Source organism: Tetrao urogallus (assembly GCF_951394365.1).
Source record: "Tetrao urogallus genome assembly, chromosome: Z".
NCBI classification, from domain to species: domain Eukaryota; kingdom Metazoa; phylum Chordata; class Aves; order Galliformes; family Phasianidae; genus Tetrao; species Tetrao urogallus.
This window is the reverse complement of record NC_136816.1, coordinates 63,664,889-63,686,537: the sequence shown is the minus strand read 5'-3', so window position 1 is coordinate 63,686,537 and position 21,649 is coordinate 63,664,889. Positions and strand designations below refer to the sequence as shown.

At 38.8% G+C, this 21,649-nt stretch overlaps 2 protein-coding genes across 2 annotated transcripts in view; one reads left to right on the top strand and one right to left on the bottom strand.

Moving 5' to 3' along the window:
* Positions 1–13,807, bottom strand: part of NUP155 (nucleoporin 155) — a 29,947-nt gene extending 16,140 nt beyond the window's left edge. Inside the window, exons 1-18 of the mRNA XM_079548314.1 lie at positions 13,675–13,807; positions 13,240–13,336; positions 12,119–12,189; positions 11,141–11,233; positions 10,183–10,349; positions 9,681–9,786; positions 9,342–9,415; positions 8,948–9,039; positions 8,713–8,810; positions 8,144–8,296; positions 7,637–7,737; positions 5,922–6,092; positions 5,378–5,488; positions 4,333–4,427; positions 2,789–2,877; positions 1,097–1,159; positions 838–991; positions 106–172 (exon numbers count right to left, since the gene is read on the bottom strand). Coding sequence (XP_079404440.1) covers positions 106–172; positions 838–991; positions 1,097–1,159; positions 2,789–2,877; positions 4,333–4,427; positions 5,378–5,488; positions 5,922–6,092; positions 7,637–7,737; positions 8,144–8,296; positions 8,713–8,810; positions 8,948–9,039; positions 9,342–9,415; positions 9,681–9,786; positions 10,183–10,349; positions 11,141–11,233; positions 12,119–12,189; positions 13,240–13,336; positions 13,675–13,792 — 1,920 coding nt within the window. The 5' untranslated portion in view covers positions 13,793–13,807. The remainder of the gene's footprint in view (positions 1–105; positions 173–837; positions 992–1,096; positions 1,160–2,788; positions 2,878–4,332; positions 4,428–5,377; positions 5,489–5,921; positions 6,093–7,636; positions 7,738–8,143; positions 8,297–8,712; positions 8,811–8,947; positions 9,040–9,341; positions 9,416–9,680; positions 9,787–10,182; positions 10,350–11,140; positions 11,234–12,118; positions 12,190–13,239; positions 13,337–13,674) is intronic.
* Positions 13,808–17,237: 3,430 nt separating this feature from the next.
* WDR70 (WD repeat domain 70) overlaps positions 17,238–21,649 on the top strand; it is a gene marked incomplete at both ends in the record, with an annotated part of 144,152 nt that continues 139,740 nt past the window's right edge. The window contains 4 exons of the mRNA XM_079548964.1: positions 17,238–17,259; positions 17,346–17,408; positions 17,594–17,677; positions 20,136–20,250. Of these exons, the coding sequence (XP_079405090.1) occupies positions 17,238–17,259; positions 17,346–17,408; positions 17,594–17,677; positions 20,136–20,250 (284 nt within the window). The remainder of the gene's footprint in view (positions 17,260–17,345; positions 17,409–17,593; positions 17,678–20,135; positions 20,251–21,649) is intronic.

The following is a 21,649-nucleotide window of genomic DNA, read 5'->3' as shown; positions in this document are numbered from 1 at the left end:
TATCATTTTTAACTTATCTGTTTATAATTTGGGAACACAAATATAAACGGCTGGAGAGATATACCACAATAATCTTTTAAAAATACAACATTATCTTTTACATACTGCAACAACTTCTCGATTGCCACTTTTGAAAATTTTCTCCACTACTATACTGCCATCCCAGATATTTCTGCAATACAAAAGAGAATTGGATTAAAAACTACAAGCACCACAAGCTTGCATACTTGCTAAATATGTCTTAAAAAAATACCATTACCTTTTACTTCAAAGTCTAACTTAAAAATCTAGATAAAAAGTTAACGTTCAAAAGAAATGTTAGAATTGCATATTTATGCACAGCACAGGTATAGACAATCAACAAAAGTTTTAAATATTTAATCAGGTTTGATGCTCTCAAATAATTTATATATGGGCTAATACTATTCTCTGGAAATATATAGGCAGACAACCATAGAGAGAGAGATGAACCAACATATGAGGAATTCTACTCTTGCTGGGGGTGTTCACTAACACACAACCCATTATTAAAGTAATACAACCTTCTTCAAAAAGTTCATAAGGTTGAAAAGTAAAACAGAAATTTCCAGAGCTATGCATATCGCACTCAATATCCAAAAAACTTTCCCATCCTATCCATTCACTGAATGTAGAACTATCAGTACAACTGTAAAGAGAGTCTATTGCATCAACAGGTGCTTAAAATATGGAAGAGAAATGTACTTTAATAATCTCATTCTTACATCCTATTAAGAATGAATTGATTTAATCACTTACAAGCATTAGGGGATGGGAAAATTAAGTGAATTGAGTGATTATTTCACATGAACACCTTACCCTATAATCCGAGCAAAGTATATGCAGATGCCATTGTGTCTTCCAGAAAATACAATCTCTGGACCCATCATACCACTGCTAATGGATGTACCAGGGTGAGATACAGAATTCCCAGGAGGGAATATGGGAGTTGACACACTACTAGACTGTAAACCTAGGATAAAGGTATGCAAAGGTTACTGATTATTCTGTGTACAGTAACAGAAGTGAAGTTGAAAAAAATTCTCATTTCCTTCAGCAAAGGAAAAGTAATGGTTACCTGCCCCAGGTGTTGTCAATAAGCTAGGACTAGGATATGGACTATCAACAGTAAATGGGGAAACTAAAAAGGAAAAACAAAAGAGAAATCTAAGTTTTTTTGAAAAAAAAAAAAAAAAAGCAAACAACAAAACACCACCCAAAAAAACACTATGTTAAGTTGTCAAAACATAATAGTAAACACAGACTTTACAGGACCCTTCTGCAAATCCATTCCAACAGCTTTTATTTAACTACATACAGAACAGCACTAATTTATGCTGAAACCAGCACTCCTTATATGAGCCAAATAGATACGAGTCTTTCAACAGCTGTTTATAAGCATTTTTGTTTTCAGCATTCACAAAGCATTTGCTGCACACAGTCTGTTTCCTGAATATTAATACTGTTCACAGGCTTTTTCTTGTTTTTCATCTTCTGACTGCCCCTATTCCTGATACAGGCACCCACTCTGAAAGCACTCACTTTGTGTCACTTAGACCTTTCCAGTGAACATCAATTTTACTTTTGAAGCACACATCTGGGAAGACACTGCTTTTATTACTTTTAATTCTTACATATGGTAGTTGAACACACCGGCAGCAGTATTACTTGGGATGTTCAGTTTAAGATTGTTTTTCCCTAAGTGAGTCTGGTCTCAGATTCAACTAAGCATACTCAAGTCTTCTGCAAATAAGTACCTAAGTGTCATAGAATATGATGAACAAATGTCATCAGCTACAAGTATATCCATGCTTCATCAGCATGTGATGATAAAACAAGGAAAGGATATGAAGTCTGGCACCTTGAAAAGCTGGCATGGAAGAATCAGTCCTTCTTGTCTTGTTCACTATAATTCTCTCAGCTTTGCAACACACTACAGCACAAAGTTCTTCACTAACAAATCCCGTTTCATTTTGAAAACACATTCTCCTTTGCACCAAAAAAGGCACAGCTGGCAGAACAGACGCGTGCAACCGAATGACTGGACTTTCAACAGTAAGAACACAAGGGTTCTCAAAGAACTGAGAATTATTCCAAGGCAGTTTCACATACACAGTTTCAAGATGTTTCAAAAACATTCTATCAGCACTGCTTTGACTGGCTCCATGAGTCGTTGGCAGAATCTTTATTTCATATGACAATTCTCTACCCTTGGAACAAACAGAGTAAGCAGTAGCAGAAGAACCGTATCATATCCCCCATGAACCAATCACCTAAGTAAAATAAAAATGCACTTTGACAATATGTTTCCTGACTGCAAAAAATTAAAAACTTTTTTTTTTTTTTTTTTAAAAACAACAGAACAGTGAATATTCAGACTTAGGAAGAATAGATTTATTTCTTGAAAGAGTAAACTTCAGCAAACAAAGAACTTTTCAGCATTTCTCCGACACCTTCCTTCCCTCTCTATCTGCTCCTAGCACCTGTTCTTTCCACACTTGCTGTCCTTTTAAACTCCTGCTCCTGCTTACACTGCTACTATTCCACACCATCAGGCTTAGGAGGTGACATCACTGATGCACGATAAATAGCCAGTATTCTTACAAATAAGAATTCTGAAAGTGGAGAAACTGTTTCATAATGTAAGAAGATACTCTGCTATGAAATAAACAACTGACCTTCAACACAGGAACATGTAAGAAGACAAAACATAACATATTTAAAGGAAAAAATAAGACCTACCTAAGATCACAGAATGCTTGCTACTCACCAGAAGGAATGGGAGAACACAAAATAGGTCCAACATTGCTTGGAGGAGGAATTGCTGATGGAAATCTCATTTGTGCCTCTCCACCATACCTAAAATTCATGTGCACAAAAGAAGTTTTCTCTCACTTTTATACATAGCCTGTTTAATTTTCATATATTGGAGAACTAGCTGCAAGTTAGTGGTTCTTTTAAAACAAACTACAAAATACCAGCATAACTCTAAACAGTTATACTCATTTTGACACATGAAAATAAAATTAACTGAACGCACATTATATGAAAAGCATTAGTGTACATAACTTCATAGTTAATGGACAATTAAGTTATTTCTGCTTTGCTCTCTTTTTAAGGTTTTGCTTGCATGTAGAAATAGAAAGGAAACAGCTGAGGTGACTCAAGCTCATTCTTCTACAGTCCACAAGTCATTTCTATTCATCTCACTTCAATTAAGTATTACTTGAGTATTATATGGCCCCGAAACAGCTGGATCATCCCTCTGCTAACTAATGATACCTCCTTAAATTAAAGTGAATCTTCATTTAACAGCGCTAGCCTTCCTTTGGCACTAGAAACTTTGCAACACAAAGCCAGAAGAAGTAACTACAACAGCACAGTCCTAATTCTTGGATCCTTCATACATTTCTCAGGATACAATGTACTTGTAGATATAATCTTCAGTATACTTGCAATATACTTGTAATCTTCAATAAACTTGCAATATCTTGCAAGCAACCTGATCAGATGTTTTTCCTGATTTTGTACTCACAAAAGAAAACACAGCTACACAAGAAGGCATATATATTATCAAAACACACAAAGGATGAAAATACTTAAATGCTAGTGGGAGAATATTCAGCACAAAACCATTAACTCTAAGTTAATCCTCAAGGAGACAAAGCAGTTCAAAAGGTTATTCAAAAGAACAGCCTAGAAATATGTACTTTTAGGTGCACTGCATAGTAAGTGCCAAGATATGTAAGAGATGTTGTATGACAATACTTCACCATACTTTTCTCTATTACAAAATTACAAACTGCTTGATTTTCTATCAATCCTGTAGTCAACAAGTACGTTACCTTTCAGGTTATCTACTGAAATGAACATTAGTGTTTGTGTTGTATTTAGTCTTAAACAATTTATTTTCTATTACCAATCCAAATAATGGCTTGGTGGTCCAAAATTTGTCTGCTCTTTTTCCAATCGAATTGCTCTGATTAAAGACATTATCTCTCTCTACACAGTCTGCTTCAATGAACTGAAAAACCATCAAATATAGATAAGTGAATTTAAAGCAGATCAAAATACTTTTAGAATAACTTTCTCTACACATGGACTACATCCCATGAAAACATTCAGGAGGGCAAATAACAAGAAGTCTTGCTTGACTAGCGAGATCTAATTAGTGCCAACATATATTTCACCAACCTTAACAGTCTGTGCTCATTTAAAAACAGTGCTTACTCGGCAGGTTAAAGAGACTGTACATTTAGTGGCCACAGTGGTCCTGAGCATAATACTTGGAAATTCAAACCAACTGAAACTTACCTGAAGAATGCTCGAGTAGCCCAGGCAGATACTTCTCTATCACATGCAGCATTAGAACAGGCCAAAATTAGGCAAGTGGCACAAGCCTGATCCTCCTACGGTACATTACGCATTTAGAGTGGGAGCTTACATCAAGTTGATAAGAAATGTGAAGTTTTGATGATCAATAAATAAGCAGTAAATACTTCTTGCATCATTTTATCTAGAAGTCAAAGAAATCAACTCTTTCCAGTAACAGAAATTATCAGTCAGTGAGGCATCTCACTTTAGCAAATTAAGCTTCTGTAATGTTGTACGTATGCCTTCTGCAGCTCAGTACATTTACTGGTAGGAAATAATCTCATCTATCTCCTAATTCTGACAAAGATTTGTGAAATTTCTACAGCCATGTAAATTAAGATTGTTTGAAATAAAAGCTATCTATACAAGCAATAATGGCTGATATATCTGAAAGGTATTTTAACATATCACTTAGAACATCCTATATCAAAGCACAAATAGACATACACTACAGATACTAATCAGGAACAGTCAACTCAGAACTGTAACCTTCCATTTAGGAAGCTATCCCTCCCTTCCCATGTTTGTTATTTATCCAAAACAAGAAGTAGATGAATGCTATGGCTGTACTGGCCTTCAAAATGCAAAATTTCTGTATAGTGGTAAGGATTCAAGTGTTTTCTTTCTTGCTTTTTTTTTTTTTTTTTTAAAGAAAATTCTCTCTCCTCTCATCTTAATTAACTCCTTTCCTAAACTAAGAAGTGCATTCAACAGTTCAACAAACAAGAAACACAAGAATATTAGGGAAAACAATCTACACCTGTCTTTACATATCAGAAAATGGGAAAATATTTCTTACTATACAACCTTGTTTTATGAAGACAACACAGAAGGAAAAGGTAATACTTGAGTCAACAAATTTAACGTTTACTAGAAGTTGGTATTAATGTTTACTAGAAGTTAGTAGTAATATCAACAACAGAACACATATTATCTTCTGAGATTACATAATATTATCTTCTGTTTTCCAAGTCAAAATTCTTACCTGATGCAACTTGAAAAATCTTTCAATATCTTCTCCATCCCCACCAGTATTACTAACAAGAAGATGCCGCAGCTGGTCAACAGGTCTGAGTTTATGAAACATAAAGCTCCCCTAAAAATAACCCAAAATAATACAAAGTTGGAATAAAGTTGCTACTGGTAATACCTCTCTACCTCACCACAATGCTTATCATCTTTGTTGCTCTCCAAGTTTTCCTTCACTACACTACAGGATCAACAGGTAACGTGACTACTGCTTAAAGCCCAGTTTCCATTCACATTCTCTGGGAAGTCTAGAAAAGGCAGAAAAAATTAATTCCTGAAGCCAACAAAATGATTAATGCATTGTATAAGAGAAGAAAGCCCAATAGCTTTGAGTCAGTTTAAAACAGATACTGAGAGTTTCAGCAGTATTCCCTTTTTCCACTGTATCTTCAGAATACAATTCTAAAATCTCATACAAACTGAACCAACACAGGTTGTGATCAGCCTTTCAGCTTTATATTAATTATTTGACCTCCTATATTAAGAAAACTCATACTCACCTGAGCTGAAAGCAGAACAAATTTCTTTGGTGGCAGCATGTGCTGTTGCACAATGATAGGGGAATCCGTTATTGGAATAATGTCTTTATTTAGTGGTGTCACAATCTTCTGAACTTTAAATTCATCAACAGCAGAAAGAGCCCAGGAATGCCCATCAACACGGGTGGTCATCTGAACAACAGAAAATTGTAATTCAAATTCTGATAGCAGATTTGGATTTTGTATCTTGTATGGGAACTGCTGAGTCATGGCCTGAACCTCTGATTGATCACTGAGGTGAGCCATGAGTCAGCCAGGAGCTGAAGGCAATTCACCTGTGCTGCCGGAAGGGGTGGAGCCTGGCTGCACCTCTCATGGACCCATTTAAGAGCTGGCTACCAGTGGGGAAGGATCTCGTCTGGAGATCTGCTCTGCTGGGGTTTTTTAAGTGAGCCCAGGACATGGCTAAGCTTTCTATCTATTCTCTTTCTGTTATCCTAATCTGCTTTGCCTAACTCTCCTGTTTATTTCATAATTATAGCATCTTAATACTCATTGATTATACATATCTCCATTGAGATATTTTACCTTTTACTGCATAGGTGAAAAGCTAATCTTGACACATGAAATCTCAAAGAAAAGGAGCATGCTATTCTGTTGTCTGATGGAAGATTAACATCAAACTTGCAGCTATATAGTGCTTTTCATGTGCTAGGGATGGCGTTCTGTATTTAAATATAAAGCAACACGCAGAGTATTACTTAACTCAAGTAAGAAAACTACATGCTAATGTGAAACAACTGCTGTTCAATAATATATCGTAGTTTTCCTTGGGAAACCTAATGTCTGCCACTTTCAAAACCCCTGGAAAAACAGAGAAATTAACCTATCAGTTCTCATAGAGAAAGGAGGTGTAACAATGAAGCTTCTCTACAGCTATTATTAAAACAGAAAATAAGATAAAACCTGACTTTTAAAGTTACAGCTTTTCCATTCACTCAAATTCTACAACTGGTACTAAGATTATACTACTTTTGAAGGCCAAAAGCAGTAGAAGACTACAGTCTTGCTTCAATGCTGAAACACATGTAATGTTATCCACGAGTTGGTGCACAAGCAAACTAACTCCATACAAATCCACATATGTAACAACTAGGGACAAAAAAAGGAAAAAAAAAAAAAAGAGAGAAAGAATGAAATAACAAATAGATTGCATTTGATGAAAACATGGCATATCTGCCAAAGAAACCTGAAGTCTCCTACACCTGTATTTCAAATATTCTTTCTTGTCAAACTTCATCCTTTTCAACAAACACTACTTTCAATGGGAGATCATGTCCTCCTGTGCTTGTGCATGATGCACTGTCTGCTATAGGCAAAAATATGACACAAATAAGATATTTTCCAACACAATGGTTTTAAATCTCAGAAGTGAAAGCAATCACTTTTCATACATAGTTTGCAAGAATGATAAAAGTATGGCTGAACCTGGAATTTCTGCTAAGATATCACTTTCTGTTCACCAATAAAAGAATCTATGCAACTTTTCCTTAATATGCTTTGAATTTAAAGCGTATTAATTGGTAGCTTTATAAGCATTTCCAAACACTTCGTATAAGCTTTTCTGTGAACTACCCATTTTTTATAGATTAAGTAGATACTATTCAAGTTAAGAGAAAGGAAAAAAAAAATGTATCTACAGTCCATCGAAATTACTTGAACGTTCACTTTACTACCTGTGTTTCCATCATTGGCTTTTGAAAAGGAAAAGAATCATGATTGATACACCACAGGATGTCATTATCCTCATTTTCTGAAGCAGCCATCAGCAAGACCCCTATAAAGAACAGGGATATTAAGGATGTGCTAGAAGCAATAAACATGCATTAAATCTATTAATTGACAAAAATCAATCAATTTAAACAGCAGATATTAACTCTTGACTTTCTTGTCATAGGATTAGCTGGTCACCATCAACAGCATCTTATCATTTGCCCTGAAAGGTTCAAACAGAAATGAGCCTCAAGTAGGTAGAAAACACTTCATAAGATGTTTGAAGAGAATTTAGGTGAAAAAACTGAAGATTACTTCGGGGATTAAATCAATATGCGTGATTGAAAGGGTCAACAACACAGAAACATGTCCTCCCCTTCTTTCCTGATATAAAAGAGTGTAATAGTGACAGTCACAGAAAACAAAAAATTAAAAAAACTTACTACTCTTCTGACATGTGTCTACTGTACCTTTGCAATAAAGAGCTCTGTGAACCTTCGATGGCTTCTCTACATTAGAAGATGCTGAAAATCCAGGAGGCAAACGGACATGTACCAAAGTTAACATGGAGGGACGAGCTGCTGGATGCTTAAATTGTGAAGTACTGAAGTACAGTCGGACACCTAAACCAAAAGAAAGGAAAGTCAACTCTAGGCAGTCTGATGTAACTCTAATCATTATTAGCAGCAACACCACTTTAGACAAAGTACATGCAAAGTTCAGACATACATGAAATTCTGTAGCTATTACCATGCTTCTTGTTAAAATATAGGTTCATCAAGGTTTTTAACTCAAGGTCCACCACTGATTTCATGAATTACTTCTGTCACACCACTTTCTGCTGGCTATCTTGGATATAAACAGTGGATAATGATTTGTATGACCAGATTATACTTGCATCAAATATCAAAACAACTTGTTAACATAACTTGATATACCAGAATGAAATGTTCCATGAAAAGGAAAACATCAATTTTGTTTAACTGTGTGGATGACATTTATCAGTTAAAAAGAGGAGTAACTAGCATTTCCTTCTTACCTGCATGTGTGATTGCAAGTAGTTGACAGTCTATGGATTCAGAATTTTCAATCACCGCTATTTGAACAATAGGCTTAAATACAGAACGATCAATTGTTCTGGAAAACAAAACCAAAAAAGCCTTGTAGTCTGTCAATCCAAAGAAACAAGGAAAAAAAACATCCTTCAAAAAATACACTGTGAAACTATTGGCCTTACAGAAAATCTCTTTATAGTATACCTACTACATATATACCTGGCAATGCTTCCAGCAGCAGAAACAATAGCGTTTTGTGAAAGAGAAGTAACTCGTGCCATTCCTTGACCATCTTGGCCCAAATCATAAACCTGCAAGTTAACAGTACAGTGTAGTTGATCTAAAGTTGAATTTACTCTTACAGCTTCATGTATTATGCAGTAACTAGAATGCCATCTTTATCCGATTATCATGTTTCAATATATTTGTGAGAAAGATCAAAAGGCTGCTTTTCCTCAGAATAAAGTATTTTAGGTCTTAAGCAAACTCTGTTAGAGAAAAATGAAATGCTCTGTCACAAATACAGAGAATTTCCAAGTACTGAAGAAAACTTTAAAAAAAATTATGTACACATTTATAACATATCACACAGCTATTAGAGAAAGTAACATACTTGCAGGACTCCTTTTTCTGACCGGGTGTATAAGATATTTCGAGAGTTGTCAATGGCAATTTGAACTACAGGATCTTGACAGTAGGGAAAGAAAAGGGAGAAGTAACAAATCAACAACTGATTTGGTGAAAACAAGTTTAATAGAATAAATGCTACAGAATAACCAAAAAATAATTAAATGCAAGTTAATAAAAATAAGAGTCCTGGAGGACTCTTACAGGATTTAAGTCAAACAGTTTCACATAATGAATACAAATCTAGAATAAAATTAAGCAAAAGAACAATAACCATTTCAAATTTATATTTAACAGTTGAGGAAATCTTTACATCAGTACCTACCATCTTCTGAGAACGTAAACTGTAGCAACGAAGGAATAAGGAAAGACAATGCGCTCTTTGAATGATTGATTTTCCTACATCGCTGACTAAACCAGCCTGCCTCAGCCTGCAATTCAAAAAAGGTGTTGAAAGAAAACTCAGGACAAAGGAAAAAACAAGCTAAAAGCTATCCTAAGAAGGCAGTAAAATTGCAAGTGTGAAAACAAGTAAAAATCTAAATACATGCCACTAATTTCAATATATATTTCTTAATTGAAAGCACTGATTACAAAAACAAAAATTTTATGTGAAAGGGGTGCAGATTATCATTATCTCAACTATTTTAAGTTGACCAAAGCTGTACTGTTATTTTTCATATAAGAACTCAGAGCTGCTGTTCAATTAAACCATGTAATGCAACAATAAAAGAAAAAAGACGGTAGACTTGACATGTTTCAGAATTCTAAAGAGTCTAAGAATCTAACCTACAACCATTAAAAAATAAAAAATAAAGCTTAATCACCTGGTAAGCTACTTCATATAAGCAGCCGTCCTTTCCAGCCAGAAAGATACGTCCATTATCAGTGGATGTTATTGAAGAAATGTAAGTGTTGTCAGTAGGAAGTGAATAGAGAGGGTCTGGTAGAAGCTGCATTCCACCTGACAAACTGTCATTGAGTGATCCAGTACCTTAAATAAACAAGAACTCTCTGGCTTTTAGTTTTTAAGTTCTATAAACAGTATAGATTGTATAAACATCAGACCTGTAATTAGAAACATTTCAAAAAACATGAAAAATGATAGGAAATTTCGTAATTACTAAAATAAATCCATAATAGCTATTATTCAGGATGACCTACAGAGTAATGAATCTTGCTATTAAAATAAAACACTCACTGCATACGTTTCCAAGAAAGGAAATATCATTATCTCCTCTCAATCCCAACAATTCTGAATCAAATTTCTGCATATCTCTTTCACTGGAAAAAACTGTAGAAAGGGAACAAAGGAATTATTATTCTCTCATTTTCTCAACTTTTTTTTTTTTTAATTAATATAGATAACCATTAAAATGGTATCAGGTTCCTTTTTTTCCTGTGGTTTGAAACAAATGACAACTAGATTAACAAACCACACTCGTCGCCTTTTTATCTTGATTCATGGCTATCTCTTCTTCCCCTTATGAAGTTTAATTAAGAGGAAGATCTGTTTCAAATGCTCTTTCCAAATTAAACATGTGAATAGTACTACTCTACTGTCCTACATCAGTCTGGGATCCAGAAGGTACTCCCCCTATAAAAATGAAATTATTGTACCTTGTCTGTAACATGATTTAAAAATCACCACAAGTGTGGTCTTGTTTTCAGATTTAATCTGTTACTGATAACATGACCATGCATGCATACTTGTATAATTGTTAATGCACAACCAGTTCTTTAATTTACATAAATAGAGAAATATAAAAAAAGGGAGACAACTACCTGCTTGTGTATTTGCACAGCTGAGCCCTAAGATCACAATATCCACAGGGGTTGCCAGAACAAGTAAGTGTCGTACGTGAGGCTGAAATATGCCTAAAAAAGGAAAAAAAATCAAATTTTACTTTGCAGTCAAGCTCGCAAGACTCACAATGATTGTATCCACCATATTAATGAGATGCAGCAGATGGTTAGAAGTAACAGTCATTTCTGAGGGAAGTGGGGCTGATTAGTCTGGAGAAGAGGAGGCTGAAGGGAGACTTTATTGCTCTCTTCCAATACTTGAAAGGTGCTTACAGCGAGAGCGGGGTTGGTCTCAAGTTGCGCCAGGGGAGGCTTAGGTTGGATATGAGGAAACACTTGTTTACACAACGGGTTGTTAAGCACTGGAATAGGCTCCCCAGGGAGGTGGCTGAATCACCATCCCTGGATGAGTTGAAAAACCGTTTGGATGTGGTGCTCAGGGACATGATTTAGCAGAGGGTGGTTAGTTAGGGTAGTATGGTTAGGTTGTGGTCTAGAAAATTCTAGAGCTACAAAGGAGTAATAGTCAGCTGTTCAGCTTCCACTTCATGAAATACAAGAACTCAAAAACATTTCTTTCTTAAAAACGCTTTTTTCTTAATTAACTACAATTCTCTTAGAAAGCTACTTCAGTGTCTATTTAAATATTATGTCACGTTATTAGGTATCAAATGAACTGCAAGCGCTAGAAATCAGAATCCCTAGGAAGTTATTGTGGCAACGTATTAACAGCACAAATGTTAGTACGACATGAGATTTCTTCCAAGCTCATCAATATGATTGTTAAACTGAACATTAATTTTCACCTGTAATTTATTAAATCACGTTTCTAAAAACAAAACAATTTATCTTGCATATATACCAAGTAAAACACAGGTTTTTACAGAAGTACATACAAAAACCATATATAAAAGATCAGTTACTATTTAAGTCTAATTGCTGTCATATACTTCTTACCTCCCTTTGGCTTTACAAGACCCACTGCAAGTATAGTTTCACTAAGGCCATCAAAGTAAGTCAGATCGCCACTGTTAACAAAACAGGAAAAAAAACCCACGCAATTGCATAAGCCGTGTCAGATGTCACATAGTAGCAAAGTAAACAATATCAGATACCCGTATTTTAGAATTCTTAGTACTTTTTAAAACATTTTGAATACATATTGTTATGTTTGGAAGACATCTTCCCCCTTTTGCGTTGGGTGAAAACAGATCCAGCAGAACAGAATGACAAATCTCTCTAAGGGAAAATTTTAAACCTGAAATCAAACTGCACTATTTTATGGTTTTGGTTTTAGTTAATTTACACAGTCCACTCTGAATTACATTAACTAGCATCTGTAAGGATAATTAACATCTAGAGAAAGGAACATATATGGCATCTTTTTTGTATCAAAAAATATCAAAAAGAAGTTCCAACCTCCTCCCTAGCAACCTAACACCATAAAGAATTCTATTACCTGGTAAATAGTTAATTAACATGCTTTATATTCTATGACACATTGGAAATGTAAGGGGAGGAGTGATGTGAGGATAAAACAAAACACAACAAATTCTATAAAGAAATTCTTAATATTCATACACATAAAAACCACTAGAAAATAAGCAGAAAAAAAGAATCTGACAAATCTGGATATTAAAAACTGCCATTTGAAATGGTTATTAGATTATTTTCAATTTTATGCATCCCTCAAATAAGTTACGCAGGAAAGCTTCCATCACACAACCTTAAAAATAATTAAGAGTATACAGCCACACTACTATCCTAAATAACCACTGATCACTATACTTGCACATATAAAACAGGATTTATAGGATATCATCTAATGCTGAAATCTAAGAAAAGGTACTTTAAGTAGTTCTTAGTAGTTTAAGTAGAGAATTTGTCAACATTGTAACTCTCAAAACTCCTTCAACACTTGCTACTCAGAAGTTTAGTAAAAAACTAAAAGAAATCAAGGTAACTTCAACAGAACAGCACACCTCTGCATTGCAGGTAGGCAATCTCCAACTATAATAATTGCTTAGTTAAGACATAATTATCAACATTATATAATCCAGAACATGTTCTAAACATACCCATCTTCATAGTTCCACATAAAAATGTCGCTGTCAATTGTTAGCCAAGCTCTGCTGATTTCTGGAAATACTCCCATCATGCAATTGCATTGCATATCTGAAGTAATACTGATGTAAGGAAGAAATGAGTTCAGACCAGCAAAGGCAATCTCCTTTGGAATATTAAGAAAAACAAACCTGCTCTAGATAGAACAGTACACAAACTATGTACCATAAGCGCCTGAAGTTCCTTATACAGGAACTAATTCCACCAGCGTCTCTACACAAATTGACCTTATTACCACTTGGAGCCTTGAAATAAGAATATAAACAATATCAAAGTTCATTAATAGGAGTCTGACAGAAGTATTAGGGAAAAAAGATTATAAAAGCGTAGAAGTTCAATACTAGCACTGTCACATACAAAACCCAACACATTATTTTTCAGCAGGATACGTCCAAATTGCTCCACTAGCTCTGGGGGAAGTGGAACTCTGCGAACCGAGCTGATTTCTGGAAGATTAGGTATAGACAACAAGCCTGGACCTTGCAAAGGATAATCCATATCTGTCATGCCAGAAACAGTAGGGCTACCTGCAATTAAGAACAACAAAAATTAGTGTTCCTATAAATAATTGGATGTTTTCACACACAGAAAGAAAATTCTCTATTTTCCTCAATTTTTTTTCTTTTCCTAATCTGTGAAAATAAATCTGAAAAGATTTACAAACTAACTACTAGAATAATTAATCTGGCCCCAGGCTACTTTTTATGCTGTTTTCTCCAAGATCCTCTCTTGCCCTTTTTTCATTTATTGCCTATGACCTGGCAATAAATGTCATGTGAGCAAGCCAGGAGATAATCATTCACCTAGAAAAAGTGTATTCTTAGCTCTTAGCATAAAGCTAAACTTCCCAAGGCTCTATATTATCTTATGTAATACAACTCTCTGATGGCACAGGCAACTACACTTCGGCTACGCACTCATACTTTTATCTGAAGGCATCCCGACACCCACTGGATGCACACTGACCAGATCACCCACAGTGCCTCCTTACTGCTCACTCATACAGGCTGGTGGTTGTACAAAGTAGGAAATGCTGCTGTGACATTTCAGAAAGGACACAGCGTTTGAGAAAAGCTACACCCTACATCTTAACTAGGAAAGGCTGTTCTGAAAGTAATGCTTCCTATTTTGTTGGCCAGAACATAAGTGGATGTTGGAGTATGGCAGCAGACACTGAACCTTCCTGCCAATATTCCATTACATTTTCTTGCCCTCTGACAGATGGCAGCAGAAGGGGAGTCTGACAAAATGGCATCTGACATGGAAGTGCATGGGAAGCAAAGATGTGTCACTGAATTTCTCCATGCCAAAAAATGGCACCCACTGGCATCTTTCATTGCTTGTTGAATGCCTGTGGCGACCAAACAGTGGGTGTGAGTACAGGAAAATGTTTCAGCAGCAGTGGTGGCTGCAGGTCACCTCTGCTGGAGCAGATTGTGGCATGCAGGTTCATTTTCACGACTGATGAAAATGCATAGCTAATGATGAGAACTATGTTGACAGTGTTTTGTAGCCAGGAATTTGCCCTATCAAATAGTGTTATTTTTCTCTATGTAACTCTTGCATTTTCCTTTAATCAAAAAGGAGGCATTTCTTTCAGAGAAACCTAACTACACGTGACATGTGGCTACTGAGAAATCAAAGTCATTCAAAGTAGCCTGAGAGAGAAAGTGAGGCTACCGGTGCTTTCAGGATGCCGCTGGATGCCTGGCAACACGAGGCGCACCGCACAGTGGAAACCAAACGCCCAAATCCCTTCGGGGGAGACAGCACCGAGGAGCGGTACATGTCCGCTTCTCACACTGCGCTGCCTCTATTACGAGGCCCGGCCGCGATAGATCCAGTCCCGCTACCGCCAGGGCCTCGAGGGACCATGGCGGCCCGGGGCGGGAGGTGGAGCCCGGGCTCACGAGGCTGCCCTGCCAAGGGCGGCGGGAGGGGAAGCGGGAGCGGGGAGGCTAAGGCGACGCACGCGAAGGTTGACGGGGCGCTGCTCACCGGGCGCGGGCACGGCCAGCAGCTCGGACAGGTCCGGGTAGCAGCGATCGTCTTGGATCTGTCGATCGACGATGCGGCCCGCGATCTCCAGCGCCTCGTGCCCGGCGGGCGCCGCGGGGCTGATGGCGGCAGGCATGGCGGCGGCGGGGCCGAGCGGAGGCGGCGGGGCCGAGCGGGCGGTGGCGGAGCCGAGCGGGCGGTGCCGCCCCCGCACACACAGACAGCGCGAACCCGCCGCTCCGCACCCCGCCAAATCCCGACAGGCCTCGCGTAGCTGACGCAGTTCCGCCTTCCGGAGATGGAGGGGGGGGGGGGCTGAAGCGGAGGGGCTGGGCGTGTGATAACGTGGAGCGTAATGGCGGGGCGGGGCGGGGTGCGGCGCGGCTGGCGGGCGGGTTGGAGCGGCGGTCCGGGTGTCTGGAGGAGAGCCGCTGTTGCTGGCTTTTGGCCTCAGCGACAGCCGTGCTTGTGAGGCAAAAGATGAAAGTATTTGTTATATTCCCAGTGCAGTTATTAAGGGAAATAAGACTCTCAACCCACTGAAGTTGAAATGGAAAGTTTTGTTAGTATCAGTTATGAATTCCTTTTGCTAAACTAAAATACGGGTTCTAAAAGTAATACGTTTATGGCTGTTGCTGAACAAACGTGTCAGTGTGGAACAAAAAAGAGCACAGGCCCCTCTATGTGGGCATACACACAGACTGAGCTGGAGTGCAGGAGCAGAAGTCATCTTAATGCAGCAGTCGTGTTTATGATGAGGGGGTTTACAAAATCCGGGGTCATCCATCCCTGTCACTGAGATGCAGTGTGCTGGCTCGGCTCACGGCTCTACTAAGGGCTGCGTGCTGTCTGGGCACGACATGAAATGTAGATCTGTTAGTGTTAAACTAACAAAGATGACTAACAAAGAGAGCTACAAAGATGGTTGAAGGGTCCATAAGGCAAGTGTTGGGACGCTGCTCTCAGACATTGGGTTTGGACTATGAGTGGTGCTGCGTGGAGCCAAGAGCTGTGTCAGTGAGCCTTGCAGGTCCACCAACTCAGAATACACTGTTTGTGAGCACAGTAGCTGTGCTTTGCATTACTGAAATGCTTCCAACCTTGGAAACTGGAGAAGCTGGCTTTTGTGGGACGAGCCCATTTTTTATACATCACATTTAGTGTCCTGATCCATCAGAAGAGAGGTGGCCAGCAGGGACAGAAGGGTGATTGTCTCCCTCTACTCTGCTCTTGTGAGGCCCCATCTGCAGTACTGTGTCCAGGTCTGGAGCCCCCAGACAAGAAAGACAGAGCTGTTGGAGAGGGTCCAGAGGAGAGCCACTGGAATGATCAGGGGGCTGGAGCACCTGCCCTATGAAGACAGGCTGAGGGAGCTGGGCTTGCTCAGCCTGGAGAAAAGAAGCTGCGGGGTGACCTCATTGCAGCCTTTCAGTACCTAAAGGGAGCATGCAAACAGGAGGGGAATCAACTCTTTGAAAGGGTAGATAACAGCAGGACAAGGGGAAATGGTTTTAAGTTGAGGGAGGGAAGATTTAGGTTGGATGTCAGGGGGAAGTTCTTTACAGAGAGAGTGGTGAGGTGCTGGAACAGGCTGCCCAGAGAGGCACGGGATGCCCCGTCCTTGGAGGTGTTCAAGGCCAGATTGGATGGGGCCCTGGGCAGCCTGATCTAGTATTAAACGTGGAGGTTGGTGGCCCTGCCTGTGGCAGGGGGGTTGGAGATTCATTATCCTTGATGTCCCTTCAAACCCTGGCCATTCTGTGATTCTGTGTGATTCTGATCACAGCAGCTGTCTGGCTCCAGAACCGTTCCGAACGGCCTGGTGGCTGACAGAAGGGCTGGCCCCTGACACGTAAAAGACTCCGTTCGCCCTGTGAGGCGGTGCCGGCGGCTGCGCCTTTCTCCGCCCCGCCGCTTCCTGCCGCGGCTGTTGTGGTTCCGGGCCGGCCGCAGCATGGAGCCGCCGGCTGCTGAGGGTGGTGAGTGGCGGGCCGGGCCGGGCTGGACTCAGCCTTGTCGCTTCTCGCTGACCGCCGTTATTTTCTTCCTCTCCTCTTTGCAGACGCTGAGATGCAGGCGGGAGCCGACCCGGAGCTAGCGGCCACCATGGGCTTCTCGGGCTTCGGTGCGTTGCGATGCGGGACGGGGAGCGACTGAGGGGAGCCGGGGCGTCGCTGCGGCCGGCAGACCTCGGCGAGGGGCTCGGGCGGGAGGCGAGCGGCGGGGCCCGGTGACTCGCACTGCCTGGGCGGCCCGTACCGCCCCTGACCGGGCGAGCCGCGCTGACCGTCCGCTTGTCTGCGTTTCTAGGGAAGAAGGCTCGGACTTTCGATCTCGAAGCCATGTTTGAGCAGACGAGGAGAACTGCTGTGGAAAGAAGCAGGAAGGTCTTGGGTAAGAAACGCGCGAGCAGTTAGCTAGTGTGTTTTAAAACGCGTTTTGTTCTCCGTTGGAGTGATGTTTTGGTGGCTCAAACTGGCTTTTAGGGAATGAAGTAGTGCAGCTGTGCTGCAGGAAGGCAATCTCGAACACAGTGGAGACGGATAAATAGGAAAAACTACTCGTTTGCATATGTTGTCAGAGTGTGCGAAGGATCAGCAACTGCAGGACTCCTGCTGTGAGGCGTTACACACCGACCCAGGAAGAAAGCTGAATTTAAATATAAGACTCATCATAGGATCACAGAATCGTTTGAGTTGGAAGAGATCTTAAAGGTCAAACGGTCGAACTCTCCCCCTGTGAAGAATAGGGACACCTACTATTAGATCAGGGTGCTTAGATCCTGGTCCAGCCTTGTCTTGAATGTCCCTGGGGATGTGGTGTCACCACCTTTCTGGGCAGCCTGTTCCAGGGCCTCACTGCCTTTGCTGTAAGAAAGCCTTTTTCTTATGTCCAATGTAAGTCTGCCTTCTTTTAGTTTGAAATCAATTCCCCGTGTCCCATCTTTTAACTCAAACTATTGTTTTTATTTTGAAAGGGAACTTGATTCAGAGAGCTTTAAATTAGACATGCAGAATAGTAGGGAAATGTCTTCTGTGACATACAGTTAGTTACGCAGCAGCTCATAATTTTTTCTATTTTCTACTGTGCTGGGAATGGTTGGCCTGCAAGAAAAAGGTGATGAGAGTTGTATGTTTTCCTTCTCTTATCTAAACAAACAGTATTCCAAATATGGAAGATGCCTAGAAGATGCCTATGGAAGATGTTCTAGAGTTCTTTTTGCCATTCCAGACACCTGTGCTTTCTTCTTCCACTGAGTATGTGCAGAAAATGGAGTGGATTTTTTTTGTTTGAGAAACCAAGAAAAGAAAAAGAAACCAAGTTTGGTTTCTTTTTCTTTGTGTTATTCATACGATTATGGTTGAGAAGCTTATAGCTGAGATAAAATTTTATTTTCTCTCTGAAGTGTTTCAGTTTATGAAGATAGTAGTCTGGAAGTCCTTCATCAGGAAACTGCAGTTCTGTTGGAAGAATGAGATCAGTGCAGTGTTGGTTGTTCTTTATTGCTTGATTCTACATGGAATCATGCTGGTTCAGCTCTGTGGATGCTTGTTGACGTTACAGACTTTCAGACATTGTGAAATTCAAATATACAAGGGACTCCAGGGTTTAATTTGAACCCTTTTCTATACTAATCAAATCAAAATACAGTAATATTTATTTCATGTTGAAAACTCAGATTCAATCCTTGTTTACATCAAACTATGATCTCTTTTGGGAAACCATCTCCTATCAAAAAATTAGAAGAGAAATTTTATAAACTTAATACAAGGAAGTGTAATGTTTTTAAGTCAAGACATTTTGAACTGTATCTGGACATCTTTTCTCCTCTGTTGTCCTTAAGAAGAATTTCTAGAATTTTCTCCATAAAAGAAACACAGCATATGATTGATCACAAGTTTAGTCATTTTACTAAAAATGACAAAGCTTTGTATATAATTCAGCTTTTTTTATTTTTAATATGGTATTGTGAACTTTTTTCAGTTTTCATAAAATACACTACTGACTTCTAACTTTGAAATAATTGTGATGATCTCTTTTGAGAACATCTCTTCTCCTTTAGCTGGGAATTAGGAGAACTAATAATGTGTCATCTGAATCTGTATCTTGTAGTTGTTTCTGTTTCTCTTTTGGAGGAAAATGTTTCTGTGCATTGTGAGCAAACAGGAAAATTTTGTTTCTCATATAGAAGGAGAGTTGTTGGTTTTTTTTCTTTGCTATGTGGAAGTTATTTGAGATTTCTTAGAAATAGATTAGCTGTATCTCACTCTTAGAACTATGGCAGCTTTATTTGTTCTTGTATCTTAACCCCACCATGGTGTATGAGATTCTTAACTCAACTTTGAAATGGATGATTCTGTTTGATTTTACTTTGCTATTTACTGGAATTCTTTTTCAATAAGTAAAATGAAAATAAATAAAAAGATAACTAAATATAATTTATGGGAAATAAGTTATTTGCACCTGTGATAACTTCAGTTCTAACTCAGTTTCTTGCTATGAAAATTTCAAGAGCTCTCTGAAGTGATTCGTACTATTTTAATACAACATTGAAAATGTTGAAATATTGGCACTGTTGTATGAGAAGCTTTCCAGCTATTGACAAATATGATAAACTATGCAAACTAATAACTGGAAGTTTTTTGGATTTTTTTTTTTTTAGTTTTTCTGAGTGATCTTTATGGTAGCAATGGAAATTTAATTATTTGAAAGAGTAACAAAGCCATTTTCAGGTGAAATGCTTTACTTACTGTTATTTTTTCAAATAACTTATGTAAGTCTTAAAATGAAGATAATTGTTTCACTCAGTAGAACTCTGAGTTCTGTTGTCATTTCTATGCTCTTCATTCAGAGGCTCGTGAAAGAGAGCAGGAGGACCGGGCTGAAAAAGAGTGTAAAAGTTCATGTGCTGATCCATCAGCTTCAGTCTCAAGTGCAACAGGAGCTGTGTCCACATTAAAGCCAAGGTACTTACTTAGTTATGATTGGAAGTGTCACTTAACAGCTTTCTTTTCTGAAAGAGTTTGTGTTTTTTGTGGCTTCTTTTTGGGGGAGAGAGGGATGGAGTGCATGAGCGTTGCTTAACTTTTGTGGATGTATCTGTGCTATCTGAAGTGTAAAATCTTTTTGTTTTCTTTTTCTCTGCTTTCTTGGATGTCTCAATATTTGTGAATATTGTATATAGTTAATAGTAAATTTTATGGTCTCCTCCCTATCTTGTTTGGCATACTTTAACAAAATGCCATCTGTATTTTTTTTCTTGTTGTTTTTTGTTTGACAAGATATGGGCAAGTACAATTAATACAGATTCTGACTTAATGACCGGCTATTATTCTCGGTTGTATGTAAGTATAATTGTTCATGTTTGCAACAAAATAAAGTAGTGTAGATATGGATTCTTAAGTGTGCACACTATATGGAGTAATGGTAAGGTTGAAGAAGTATTTTTGTTTGATTTCAGTCTGAAATTTATTCCAGAACTTCTTAAAGTTTGTTTGTCTGTGACAGACAACAAATGCTACTGCTCTGGCAGTTTGCTTGAATTCTTAAATGCTGTGTAATAAAAAATAGCTAAGCATAATGGAGGCTACATTATTCCATTGTATGACTGGGATTGTTGAGATCAATGTTCTGTAAATTTGTAGTTTTTTATATCTATTGCAGTCTTATAATCCATCAGTACTTTGGTAGATCTGTACGAATCTTGTAGCCAAATTGTATGTGGTAGAATCACAGAATCATAGAATGGCTTGGGTTGGAAGGGACTTCAAAGACCATCATTAGATGGCCCAACTTCCATGCTGCAGTAAGAGTTCCTTTATCAGGTATTAGATCAGGCTGCCTGGGGCCTGGTCCACCCTGGTCTTGAACAAGTCCAGGGGTGGGGCATCCACAGCTTGTTTGGGCAACCTGTTTCAGTGCTTAGCCATACTGTCATAACATCTAATCTAACAATTTCTCCTTGTCCTATTGTATGCCTGTGTAAAAAGTCAGTCTCCCTCTGATTTATAGGTTCTCTTTACAGGAAGGCTGCAGTGAGGTTTCCCCAAAGTCTTCTCTTATTCAGACTGAACAATCCCAGCTCCCTCAGCCTTTCTTTGTCGGAGAGGTGCTCCAGTTATCTGATCATCCTCGTGGCCCTCTTCTAGACTTGTTCCAACAGCTCCATGTCTTTCTTGTGCTGCGGGACCCAGCTCTGGATACTGTACTGCAGGTGGTGTCTCATGAGTTCAGAGCAGAGTGGGATGATCATCTCCCTCTCTCTCTTGGCCACCCCTGTTTTAATGTAGTCCAGGGTGCAGTTGGCCTTCCAGGCAGCAAGTGCACATAGATGATTTGCATCCAGCTTTTCATCCACTAGAACCC